The sequence below is a fragment of the Aphis gossypii genome, chromosome 1 (assembly GCF_020184175.1).
Source record: "Aphis gossypii isolate Hap1 chromosome 1, ASM2018417v2, whole genome shotgun sequence".
Lineage (NCBI taxonomy): Eukaryota > Metazoa > Arthropoda > Insecta > Hemiptera > Aphididae > Aphis > Aphis gossypii.
Genome location: NC_065530.1, coordinates 7,676,472 through 7,691,674, shown reverse-complemented (window position 1 = coordinate 7,691,674; position 15,203 = coordinate 7,676,472). Strand labels below are relative to the sequence as shown.

The 15,203-nt window shown below is 24.9% G+C and overlaps 1 protein-coding gene across 2 annotated transcripts in view; it reads right to left on the bottom strand.

Moving 5' to 3' along the window:
• Window positions 1-6,850: 6,850 nt before the first annotated feature.
• LOC114119127 (solute carrier family 2, facilitated glucose transporter member 1-like) overlaps window positions 6,851-15,203 on the bottom strand; it is a 54,122-nt gene continuing 45,769 nt past the window's right edge. For both annotated transcript variants that reach the window (XM_027980604.2, XM_027980605.2), the window contains 6 exons: window positions 10,875-11,008; window positions 10,549-10,762; window positions 9,751-9,938; window positions 9,451-9,663; window positions 8,556-8,759; window positions 6,851-7,668 (listed from right to left, as the gene is read on the bottom strand). In XM_027980604.2, the coding sequence (XP_027836405.1) occupies window positions 7,525-7,668; window positions 8,556-8,759; window positions 9,451-9,663; window positions 9,751-9,938; window positions 10,549-10,762; window positions 10,875-11,008 (1,097 nt within the window). In that variant the 3' untranslated portion in view covers window positions 6,851-7,524. The remainder of the gene's footprint in view (window positions 7,669-8,555; window positions 8,760-9,450; window positions 9,664-9,750; window positions 9,939-10,548; window positions 10,763-10,874; window positions 11,009-15,203) is intronic.

Here is a 15,203-nt window from a genome sequence, read left to right as displayed (position 1 = left end):
AGTCATTTATTTTACTTTTAGTATTCATATAATTTTCTTCAAAAACATTGGATTTATTGTACTAACAATATTTACTTATAAAATGGTATTTTATATTGAACATGAAATGTTGAAAACTACTTGACCTATGAAGCAAGAATTTTGTAGGTAGGTAGTATATATTTATTATTTAGGAGATGTCCACTAAGAAGGGGTTTTGCGAAATTCAACCCCTGAGGGGGTTAAAAGAGGTAAAATGGAAAACGTTATTTTTTGGTCGGATTTTATTGAAACTTACATACATACATTGTAATTCAAATAATGAAATATCTGTTCCTTCATTTTCTATTATTCAGTCCCTAAAGGGGTTAAAATGGATAAAAGGGATAAAAATGTAAAACGTTATTTCTTTGGCTGAAATTTTAAAATCTGCTAGGAGTAGCAAGTTAAAAAGTTGACTCCGTGTGGTGTGTACAATACCTATGTATAACATAGTATTATGGTATTATGTACCTATTACCATTACAGTATTACACTTTAAGGGTGCTGTATTTTTTAAATAAATTTAATCAATGGTTTATAATAAAACACAAGTAAAGTAAGTTTGAATTACGTTGGTCCGTGACTGGGTGACCACAAATACTGATTTGATCAAATTATATTGAGTATCAGTGTATCACATACTATATATTATATAATATATTATCTTCTTTAAGTGGATAGTAATTATTCCGGTGCACTGTAACTGTGCATGCATCGTGGTCATTTTGAAATACATCTCCTCAACTCTACATGTTAGGTTTTTTTTAACACTGCTGTTACTCCGGACATAACTTTTTTTATTGTTTAAATACAAAATACAATACATGTTATTAAAGTTAAATAAAAATAATATCAGAAAGCAGATAACACTAGGTAATTATCTAATAAAAATAATAATAATTAATGCATACAACAAAAAACCGTCATTGTTAAATTAAAATAGTGTAATAGGGTATAAATTAAATATAATAAAATTATAATGTAAGTTAAAATAAATTAAAACAAAATATTATTAAATGAAGCCAAACTTGTTACCAAACTATATCTATCTATTTAGTTGTTATTATACAATTTGATTTTTTTATTTATAAATTATATATTTTTTTTTTTTTTGTTTACTTCTAATATTATCCTATATTTTCGTTATTATTGGCAGAATTATTCTTATATAAGAATCCGTCTGCATAGCTAATAAATTTTTAATGAATACAGCAATATTTGGATGTGCTGATGTGAATAAATCACCAAATTGTAATGATACATTATGATATATCATTATTTAAATTTAAGAAAATTAAATAAAAATATTATTCATACAACTGCACATACATAAATTAATAAAATATAATTATTATTGATTTTAGATTTAAGAAAATTAAATAGAATATTATTTGTACAGCAGTACAAACATTAATTAACATAGGATAACTATTATTTATTAAGTTATTTTTAGATTTAAAAAAATTAATAATCTTTAAAGCTTTACAAACATAAATTATTATTATAATAATAGCAATACGCCAATATACGAATGATTATATTATTAACGTCTAATAAAAGGGCTACGACAGTCAACACGACACTCAGTCACTCACCTAACACTTCCTCAATAAATATTCCATTTTTCTGTTGATTTTTATAAATGTAATAAATGTAATTTTCTGTAACTCTATCTTTCGATTTGTTTATTATGATATTTCAATATACCTTTTTCTCTTCTAATTATTTAATATCTACTACTCCAAGTCGGACAAGATACAGCTGATGGCCATAAATTGTTGAAAAGGTAAGTAAAAAATATACATAATAAATATCTTCTATACATTACCACTTCTAAAAAGGAAAGATTCTCGTACCCATCCCCCATTTTATATCTCATAAAGTGATAAGCTGAAGATACATAACCGAAGAAACAAATATTTAAATACAATTCTATACTTTAATTTTACTTTAGGGTCATATTTTTAATTTTTCCCCCAAATGGTTAGATATTATGTATCTTTATTTTTATTTGAAAGTAAACAGAACACAACTGGTACAAATATTCCATTACGATATGCATGAATACTGAATAATTATTGTTAATTATTGATGAAATCATTTCGTATAGTATTTAAACGTACCGTTGATACATAAGGTCTGAGAACCACATATAAAATTTTAATTTCAATTATTTTAAAAATATAATTACATGAATTCTAATAGGTTATTTACTATAATAAAATATTCATCTTTAACTGTTTTCGGCTTAGTATTATTTATATATTCATGTACTTCAGAAATTGATTTTGGAAGCTTTGGTAAATTTCGTATATGTTCACGAGAAATGCTATCTCTTATTAATTTTGTGTCTATACATGTTTAAGTTGACGCTGCTACTACCTTAGTACTTAGTTGCTATTTCAAGTTTTATTAACTTGGAGGGACGATCAGTAATATTATCAAGTCTCTTTCGTTTTATCCCATTACTAATTGTTTGTCGAACAATAATATTGGTGTTGATATTTTCGTATTCAAGTGTACCTGATTTTCGAGAAAGATTATTATCAACGCCAATTATTGTGTATAATTTTGCTTTACATGTTTTTTGTATGCATTTCTATCCAGTTTCCCCTGATTTTAATTCTGTATACTTGAAATAATTATAATTATTTTTCACTAACAGCACATTTTTACATTGACTATAAAATAAAACTCATTTCATTTGCCATTTTTAAATAAAACTTTATAAAATGAATTTGTAATCTAAATCTTAGATATGATGATAGACAACTGATCAGTGATCACTATCAATTCGTTGAATTACAAATACATGGGAAATTAATCGGTACACAATAATGATAAGATATTGCTTTGCAGATATAATAGTTTAATTTCAACATGGTTTTACGCCGATATAGGCATGGACACTTTTGGTGTTAAAAATATTTTTAGAATGCGGAGTACGATGCGTTCATTTTTTCGACCATGCGGAAATACGGTGCATGCTGAGCTACGGATTCATAAAATATTTTATTCATGCGAAGCTATAGTGCGTTCAGTAATTCTGGTTAATCTGAAAGATAAAATTGATAATCCAAATACACAATAGTGGAAGGTCATTATATTTTATTTGTTTAATACCCGGCAACTATGGGTAAGCCAGCAAGAAGTAAAATACGTTTATTATAATTGCGCATGGATATTATTTTTATTTATTTATTTACTTTTTTTGCAAAATATAATATCTAACATTAATAAATAATTTTATAATCTCACATTGTAACTCACAATTATTTTCCTTAAATAATAATTTACAAATAACTTTCCACCGGATGCCTCTCGTGGTATGAACATTATTTATGTCCAGAATAGAAATCTATTAAAATATAACATATTTATTATACATTTTTTTTATAATACCAACAGTAGTTTATGTATATTATTATTATAATACATAATAAAATATACGAATAATTTTATCACTACAATAAAAAATAATAAAAATATAAGTATTTCTATAATATTATATGATGGCCATGAATTGCCTAACCGATGCGCCGTCATCAATTTATAATATTCTATGCATATAGGTTAATCGAATAAGAATTTCTTTCAAAAAATATTAAGCCATTGTGTGTTTAATGCTCTTAAATATTAAACTTCACCTGCTATATTGTTTAGTGAAAGCGATACCAAGTTTTTATAGCTATCGTGAAGATTTATTAGACTTGGATTAGAATTCAGACTATGTGCTATTGAGAATTTTATACTGCAGAGCATTTTCAGAACAAACGAAATTTTCGTATTAACGCTAATGAATCCGGTAAGTATGTTATAAAACTGATTTTACCATTTTTTCAATTAAATTTTATCGTGTTCACACTTTAATCCAAATTATTTGGTAATAGTTTAGAATTCAATGAAACATTTAAGAACCCCCCAAAAAACATAATAAAATAGAATACAACGAGAAATAGTTTTAATCAAACTGACTTTTATAAGATTATTATTACCAATATTATGTATGACATGTAGTATGATAAGTGTAATAAAATAAATAAAAACAATAACCAATAATATGTTTTTTTTTTTTATTTTATTGAACATCACTTTGAATAAATGTTATATTTAATTCACTAAGTTGTCGTTAATAGTTCAACTTTATATATGAGTATGTATTATTATCAATATATTATACACTCGAGTTTTATTGTCTTCGTTAATATAGTTAAAGCGTGATAAATTTTACTTATATATATATATATATATAATATTATTTTGGTATAATAGCTATACAAATAGATATTTGTAAAATGTATAATCAATAACACTTACAAAAATACACTCGTAACAATTAAAAGTCATAATAATATTATTGTGCACTAATTATTAATTCTTTTTTAATAATGTTTTTATAATCATTTCGTAGTAATATTATGTATAAACACATTAATTTTCAACGTTTTTCTACGTTTAATACTCAGTTATTATAGACCATTAGCCAAACAAAGGTAGTTTTATCAATGCAAAATATAATATTTGTTTATATAATATAATTATAATAAAATACAATTGATATTATACATACTTAGTAACAATATAATTTATGGTAATCTAACTAAAAATTATAATTTGTTTAAGTCTATTTTATTCTATAAATTTTAAGGTGTTAACCATTATTAAATCGATATAAAATATAAATTTAATATTTTATTAAAATTTATTTAGTATGAAAAAAAATACAAATGTGTGAGATAAAATAAAACATGGATTTTGTCAAATTTTTAATTTAACTAAACACGATTCAGTGCCGGCGGAAGGTATGTGCGACCGCACAGGGTGGCAATTTTTTTTAGAATCTTAGGGGCGCCATTGTTTATAAATAAAAATATATAAATTATATAAGGGTGACATATTATAGGTAATTGGCACAGGGCAACGAAAAACCTAACGCCGGCGCTGACACAATTAAAGCACTGTATTTTTGATAAAATAGTGATTCAAATGATTGAATACAGTATTATATAACTCAAAATATAATTTTTTTTTAATCTTTATTACTCTAATCAATCCAATCCAAGTACTTACACCAATATTTTTAAGATTTATGAATAGTAAATGTTTAATCAGTTTGCATGCCTAATAGATTATTTAATATAATTTATATAAGCCACTGAAATATTAAATTCATTGATTAGTTATCCTTATCACACAGAATTAAGACGATTTGTTGAAGAATAAAAAAATATTAATGTTTCATTTATTTATTACTCAAGCAGCTATTTCTAGTGATTTAATTAGAATACTTAGATATAGTGGAATAGTAGGTATTAGTTGTATATAACTAATTAATAATATTCACTCATATTATATAAGTAATTTACCTATATCCATAATACTATTGTCCCATAGAAAATTAAAACAAATATTGGAAATAATTTAGTATTTGATATAACTATGATTTCTAACTCAATCCTAGAATAAGTAAAAGCAATAAATAAATAATTTCTAAATTATGTTGGTTCGTTTTTTAAAAAAATCGCCTTACTAATAGTCATACAATATAGAAAATAAATACATTTTTTAATTTATATTAAAAATAGTATTAAATTTTTCTTTATTTTGAATGACAAATAACTATTTAGGTATTGGTACTTGTAGTTAACATGTGCGTTACAATAATAAAAGCTTTTATACATCAATTACGTATGTATGTATAATAATAAGTTTGTACATGATACAGTATTATTTTGTTCAAATTTGTTTACAGATCATTATAGTTTTTATTTTCGTTAAAAGTGTTTTATGAAATATTTTATATTGAAATGGATGACTAATAATTTATCAATGTGAACTCAAAATTAAAAATATAGTATGGCTTTAATATATTATATTACAAATCTAATATATTAATGAATACAAATAAAATTAAAATTCAACTATAGATGTAAATTAATATTTTTCTAGTAAGTATTGTTTATTGTAATATGTATGTAATAATATATATATTTTATATGTATATATAGAGAGTACCATTAGTCTTTATACCGAATTTTAATAATAATATGTTAGTTACCGATATTTAACTTAACAACTGAAATTCATTTTTCATTATCTATCTATTATACATAATAGTGTGACGTAGTACTCATATAAAGTATAAGCAAAAAAAAAAAAGCTATAACATTTTTTATAATCTTATCATAATCTTTTTCTTACTTCATACCAGTTCAAAGGTGTTTTTTTTTTATCTAATTAATAATTTAAAAAAAATACAACAATAATTTACTCTGGAACATTTTTGAATTCATTTTAGAATTTTCAGTTTGAATATTTCTATAAAAAAGGGCATTACTGTAATATTTTTATCTAATGATATATTATAATAATGTAATTGATTTAATATGATAGATTAAAATTAACAAAAAAAAAAAAATAGTTAAACAAAAAAAATAATAGTATTGATTACAAACGATAATAATATACGTCAAACGTTAAATGCAACTTTTTTCAAATTATCTAATGGTATATTAAATATATTTTATCTAACATTAAATTATTATCATTGACTACTAAGTCAGTAGCAACTTCAAGTTCCATCTGAAAACTTATGAATTATATAATACGTATATAAAAATAATGTGTCAGTTAAAAAAATAATTATGCAAATAACACATTACTAATTAGTCTATATATGTTACAATCAAACATTATTCTCTTTTAAAATTATAGGTAAACATGTATATAGTTGATATATATTTTGATCGATCTCCACTGAGTACGATTTATTGATATTCATTAAGGGATCGATTATAGTAGGCAGGATAATAGTATTATGATGCAATGATAAAATTAATTACACTTTTATTACTCATAAAAAATACACAAAAAAAAAATATATATAATAAAATAAATTAAAATATTATCATTACCCGTGATAAAATACAATATTACGAGTATTAAAACTATTGGCAAAAATCTTTATGGTTTTAACTGAGAACAAAAAAAAAAAAAAATCTATAATATAATATGTATATCATTTATAATATTTATCATCTCTTCAAAAATAAAATAAAATCTTATTTCATTTAAAAACAACGATAGTTACTGAAATGGAAGATTTTTTGGGTTTCAAATTCGGTTCGTATTTACTGTAGGCGGAGCAAAATTAACGGGCGTAGTATAAAATAGTATCATTTTATGTATAATTAGTGTTTTTGGTGCAACATGCAACATGTACAATTATTAACATAATAATATCGGGCGGGGAGAGGGTTTATTATATCTAATTACAACTGTATAATTATTTAAATTCTTTTATTTTATCAAATAAATATATTTTATATTGTTATGAAAAAAGGTACTCGCGTATAATATATATAATATATATATATAAATAGATATTGATATATATATAATATATGTATTTGTATTATATATAGCTTCTGACTGAGGAATCTTTTTCTCGGTGGTGTCATAGTATTATTATTATTACTATTATGTAATACAGGACACGCCTGATTATTTGTATGATTCCTGTCTGAACAACATTTGAATTTCTTCCAACGTTTTGTTCTTGGTTTCTGGAACTTTTTTGTACACGTATAAGACGAATAGCGCGAGCAGCACGACGAATATGAGGAACACATTTGAGCCCAACAATCCCTATATCGAACGAATCAAATAAACATAAAAATTAATAAATGTGTAAATTAAAATATTTAGGTTCTGAATGGAAACGATGGGTACAATGGTATTACAAATATGGGTTATTTTTTATTTGGTACCATCTTTAAGCATTGTAAAAATTAAAAAAATGCTTTAATTTTAAAATAAAATTTCAAAGGTAGTATCTGCTAGCAAATTGAATCTTATTGATAATAATTGTGGCACTTAAGTAAGAATTGTCCGGATTTTTTTTTTAAAAATAATTGGTCAACATAAAAAAGTGTAATAGAGAAAAGATATTTTAAAGCTAGATCAAATTTGATTTTTTTTAATGTAATTTCAACTACAATTGGCTAGAATTTTTCATGATATGAATTTTAATTTTTACTACTTATGATATAACTTAGAAAATACTTTGGTCTCTTTTTATGTTATTTATATATATTTGACATTTCCTATGTTGAGTTTGTTTTCAATATATTATGTATGATAAAATTGTTGACTGTGAGTAAAAAATCTCAACAATCAAATAATCAAAACATCAAAACATCTAAAAAATACATTATTAGTATAATTTGTTATATAAATATATAATAAGTTAAAATGTTGACAAAATTTAGATTTTAAATGATTTGATAAAATTAAAAAAATATATACTATTCATACAATAGAATTAAATAACGGAATTTTATGTCAAACAATTCCGGTGTTATTTTCTTGCTGTAAAGTCTTGACCTCACCGTAATTGCTGATACCTACTAAAATCGCGCGTCTACTTGTATAGCAAACAGATACACCTAGCCTTCCATATTATATACAATATATCGTATATATATATTTATTATTATTTAATATATATAGAGAAAAAGTGCAATAATCGTTACCTGCAGAGGTAGGAAACCCAGACCAACGACAAAATTAGCCGTCCAATTGACTCCGACAGCAATACTGGTGGCTAATGGTCGAGCGGACGAGTTGAACAATTCAGCAACTAAGAACCAAGGAATGGATCCTGGGCCAACAGCGAACGCGATGACAAAGGCCATTACGAGTACGATAGCCAAATAAGACACAATAGTATTACCCACCTGCAAAAACAAAACGGAAACGGTCAGTTAATTTTTGTAATAATATAGTATTATATGCATAGGTAGGTAGTGAGATTTTTACATTTATTGTGGAAAAATCTTTTTGATAATTATACGAGTAAATTATGAATTTATATTTTTTAGTATTTTTGTTATTTTACTTTCATTAGTATGGCATAATTGGTTACGTGGTATACCAACAATTAAAAATGTCTATAAAATTGGTAAAATGTTGTTTGTTTTTTACTTTTATACATTTTTAATTTCGATATAAAAATTCAGTATTTAGCAGTTACACATGCACATTAGTAAATTGTCGTGTCCTCTTTATCAGCATAAAAATATAAAAATATATAAAATAATTATTCAATGGTGGATTTTAATATTTTCAAAAATAATGAATTAGCCAAATAATAAAACAACAAATTCTAAAGACAATGTCTTGCAGATGTATATTTATAAAACCAGATGGTAAATATGAATTTGTATCCATATACAAATTAAACTCATAATACTCATATAATTAGCAGAAAACCATAATATATATAATATATTCAATATTTTTTTGAATTAAAATTCACGAAGTAAAATAAAAGAAAAAAAAAGTCGTCTTCAATATCCGGGCAGAAAAATTAAAGGCAAAATTATAAGTTTATGGCCGAACCATGAATATCATAAAATATGCACTTACAACAAACATCAAAGAGATGGTTAGCATAACGGTGATGACGAACATGGAAGAGAATCCAATCATTAACAGAGTCTTACGACCGGTGAGTTCGACCAAAAACAGAGAGATCAGCGTCATTATTACGTTGAGTGTACCCATGCCGAGAGTGGCGTACTTGGCTCCATCATCAGTCATACCAGCCATATTGAAGATTTTCGTGGAGAAGAACATGACCTGGAAAAATAAAAAGTTAAAAATAAAAGTGCACCTATTGATATTTATATATATTATAGTTATTAGAAGTTATGGATATAAACTTACAGCATTGATACCGGACAATTGTTGGCACAACATAATCATTACAGATATGCCGAGCGGAGTTTTCAACATCGGGTTCGACAACATCTCACGGAGAGTTACGCGTGGAATAACTTTCATTGCCTCGTTTTCGGCTCTCATTTCATCCATCTCATCATGCACTTCGATCGTTCCTCTGAGCCATTGAAGTCCTATACGAAATATTAAATGTTTTTATGACGTAATTTTACAAATAATGGTAGTTAAGTTTATGCATGCAGTTATAGCCTCAGCTGTAATTTAAGATTACATACATAAGATATTCTGTACTTTAAATAGCATTTGAAACAAAATGTTTTGAAAAGTATTATTAGTTAAAATATTAGTTGTTTCATAATTGATTTTTAAAATAATAATTTTATTTTATATTTTATTGATTTTATAAGGTGGAATAATGTTTTTTATGTCTGTAATTTTTACAAATTAATATATTAGTATCTTATAACTGTTATAACTGTATCATCCAGTTAGTCTGTATGATATCATATAAATATGAATATGCTTCAAGTATTTATTAAGCAAGTTTTCAGGGTAATAAATTACTTAAAAGTTATTATTATACCACAATTTTAAATCCTAAAATTGAATTCACTAAATTGTGTTATATATCAGAAAAATTTATCGCTTAAGCCTAAAAAAGCTTAAGCATAAAGCTTAAGCCTTAAAAGTCTAAGTTAAGCTATACAAAAGTAATTTAATACTTTCAAAAATGATTTTTTACAACAATGAGTGTAATGGGTTATATGCACGTAAATGATGTACCTCTTTCGGCTTCGATATCTTTTTTCTTATTGATCAGTGTGTATTTTGGTGATTCCGGGCAGAATGGCAAAGTGATGAACATGAATATTCCCGGAATGATAATTAAGGCTAACAATATTGGCCAACGCTCAGCTGTACCCAAAATGTAGTCCAAACCCAATATTTGAGAAATCAATATCGAAATGGTAACAACTAGTTGGTAAACGGTTCCGACCTGTATAAACAGAGCAAAAAATATTTTAATACCTAACTATTGAGTTATATAAATACAAAATGTTTAGTTATATTATACAAAAAACACTTTTCAAGGAAAATATGATACTTACAGATCCACGTAAATTCATGGGAGAGATTTCAGCAAGGTACATAGGAGTTAATCCAGCGTTAAGTCCGGAGTTAATACCAATAATAAACCGTCCGATGATGATGAGCTCGTATGATGAATACATCTTTGAAACACCTTAACAGAAAAAATTTCCAAAAAATTTAGTTTATTTTTATCAACTAATATACATAAAAATAATATTAAGTAGGTACAGATAATCTTTTAATTTTTACTATTATATTAATCGTATAAATTTAGATTTTAATCAATTTTATTCGTTTAAAATAAATATGTGTGTGGTTGATGGACTTAACCTTCAACTCGAAAAAAATATCAACAATGGTAAAATTAAAAAATACCTAACAATACGAGTATTTTACGTCATAATAAAACTTTTATGGGTTTTGAAATAATTGTTTTTATTATAAATATATTAGGAAAACCAAATAAACAATCTTTCCACGTACCTACATGATATATATATAATGTATATAAATTTAATGTTGCGGCAGGACAATTTCATTTATTTCGTACATAATAATAAGTAATAATTGCAGAATAAATGCGTTGCATTCAAATTCATACAATTCTCACCGAGGCTGAATATATGGAATATGGAAATGTATCGATTTATATTTGATACAATTTAAATAAAAAAACACTTAAGAACTTCAACCGTTCCCTTGCAGATGCAATCGTGCAATTCGTGTTAAAGGGCACCTCGCCTTATAAGTGGCGAAAAATGTTGGCAAATAGTCAACACGGATGGTGAAAGTATATTATACGCACGTGAATCGAGTGTAGACAAAATAAAAACAAACACACACACGTGCTCATGTTTTTATAAGTAATACTGCAAATATTATTGCAGAGACAGTAGTCATTTGCATGCATCTGATAATATTGTATGAGCATATTAATACGCGTGCGAATCGCAGTAATGTACGTGCTTCGAGTAAAAGTCGAGTGAGTCAAAAAGATCATAATTGATAATTGACATAGACGTAACGTAATGGAATTGAGGAGTTTAATACTCTCCATCTAAAGAAATAAAAGGAACGTTTTGGTCTCTGAAAATATTATGAAAGTGAATATGACTACTCATAGAAATTAATGTATTATTTTGATCGAATAGATTAATGTAACTGTGATATTTTTTTTTTATCTGCAAACACGTGCGATGGTTTTTTTTTATATAAATAATAATTGATTTTCATCATATTATGTACCTATACAAAATGAAGTCAAACGCATGTGTATTACATTTCTCAGAAAGAAAATACAATACACGGGTCAAATTGTTATCATAAGTGCAAAAATATAAGCTAATATAATAATAATGATAATCACCATAATATGTATAGTAGAAAACTCATCTAAAAACGAATGCATATAATGAGCATAATAATATGTATAAAACGCTTTTCAAAAAATAATTCATAATAATATTTATGTGCCGTACATCCTCCATAGAAATAAATAATATTCATGAGTGACGTTTTTTATTTCAATTCGAGTTAATATTTTTTTGAACTAAACTATCGTTTGTATCATTTAGATCTGAGAATTTCTGCAACTTGAGTGCCACGAACTTGGATTAAGGGTAATGTAAATACTATTTAAATTTTAAATTAGAAATCGATTATACATACTCTATTTTTCACAATTTTTAAGAAAAAAATGATTTTATGAAAGATTTAGTGTGACAAGGTATTCTTAATACTATAATATTATAACGTTGAATCTATACAAATTTTAATAAAAATTGAGAATTTACATATAAATATACATTGAATAGTGTAAAAGATAATCTATTAAATTAAAAAAAAAAAAAAAAATACTCTTGGATAACGTGAGTAAGAATAGGTTGAGAACCTTTGATATAGTCGTATATATTTTGTACGTATATTAAATCATTGACTATTATATTTAAGACACGTATGAATTCTATGATTTCTAAATCATATTATAACGAACAATATATTACAACAATACGTACCTACTGCGATATTTTCGAGAGAACAATATGATAAAATATTTAAACAGTATAACGTATAGTTATAATTTTATTGGTTTCAACGTATTATAAATAATGTTTTTTTAATTATTATTATTAATAACTAAGTACGTTGTGTTTATTTAATTTAGCAAAAAATGCATAATTTAATTCACAAAAATATAACAAAATGTAGAATGTAATTATACATAATTTACAATGTTATATACAAAAACTTTTTTGTTTTCAAAAACTCAACAAATAGGAAGGAAAATAATGGGTGCATGTTTAAATAATCCTCCTGTACAATGTACATATTATACTGTTATATATTATCTACAGTTGCGACAGCACGTTTTTTCTTGTAACCATATTTGTTAAATGAAAAAAATAATAAAATTCTATTGTATGATAATGGTACACGAAAGTAATGATATATATAATATAATGACATATATAGCAAATGAAGTTTTGAATAATAAAAAGACGATTAATGCATATAATCAATTTCTTAAACTCCATCACGCATATTATGAAGTAATAAGAAAAAGTATTTCATATAGAGGCAAGAGGAAATCCCTCAGCAAACGAACCCAATTAACTTCAATTGGACGATGTATAAACGTCGACTTGTTATATATTAAATATAATATATTATGCTGTACACCATAGACTACATAATAATAATGATCATGATAATACTATATGTGTACGTTAACGTGACCAGCAGTTGTTAATCGTTATATAAATAACGCTTCGTTACGAACGTCGAATTTTCTTTTTCAATCAACCTTTGACAGTTTTAAGTGTCACGGTGAATACAGAGATCTGTATTGGTATTTATGTTTAACGAACGCGACAAGATTTAAATCTTTAAATTGGTTGGTGTTTGATCGACTATAGTGCCATTCCACAGCGTTAACGTAATTACAATAAAATATTATAGTTTATTAATTCTATATAATATGCGATCCATATAGGGGACGAGAAATAGTATTTTCCCGTCATAAGCCAATACGGACAAACCAGCTAGATAGTTCAATGCAATCGATTAATTTGTTTAAGTTTTTTTTTATGTTTATCATTTTTTTCAGAACATTTCACATTCTATTTTTTTTTTTTTTAATCGACGAGGTGGACAATAATGTCCAGTCAAATTTAATAATTTAAGTGGTTGTAATATAAAAAATAAAAAATAATAATATAGTAATATAAAAATATTTAATTTTAATTTAAATAAAAAAAAAAAAAAAATATTTAATTTTTTTAATAAAATATAATATAATAATAATATTAATATAATAATAATAATAATAATTATCATATTAATATTTAATTTTTTTTTTTTTTTTTTTAATATTTAATTTTATCGAAAATATTAATAAATAAATTATTCAAAATACAAATTATTTAACACTGTAGAGCATATTGTGACAAGTATTAACGAATATTCAAGTTTAAGAAGAAAAATATTTTTAAAGTTAATGCTCAAAAAATTAATTATTTAAAGTTAGTTTTAAAAGTTATTCAATGCATTATAGCTAAGCTTAATGGAGCTTTTCGGTGAAAATCGAAAAAAGAACTTTTGGGGATTTGTTTCTTATACATGCACAAAGTATTATTTTTGAACATTTAAAATAATAATTGGTTTGTCGTCTGTGACTATCAACAATTAAAAGCGTGGGTGGTAAACTATATGACATCGTAGATATACTCATATTGGATACAACACGTGTCTATAAAAACTTACGTATAATAACACCGGTCGACCCCGACTTTGGTAAGACGGCACGGGATTTAGCTTTAACGTGATACGAAATAATAAATTAAAAACCGTAGAGAAATAAGAAATTGTGTTTGAATAAATTAGCATTGAATTAAAACAGTGAACTAATGTTGATGTTTTATTTATCAGTTAAGAGCGATGTAGCTTTGTAGCGTTTTCTAGATGAGCATAGGGTATATCAGCATAGGTGGGTGTAATTAGCTTTATTTTTTTTAACGTTTTTTACCTAATGAAAAATGTGTAAAATATGTATATAATATGTATATTTGTTGATCATTTAGACATGAGTTTCTATCGGAAGACATTTATTAAATTTCAGAAATATTAAGACAAAAAAAAAGTTACCATTTTATTAAAATATTTTTAGTAGAAATAAAACGATTTAAATTCCATCACAAATGGCTATGTTATATAATCAAGTGAAATCGATAAGTATTTTAACGTGTACGAATATATTATAAAGTACTAAAAAAATAGAAAACTATCTGCACTAATATTATAAGTAATACATAATTACACTGCAACTATCGTTTGTATATTTTACTTAC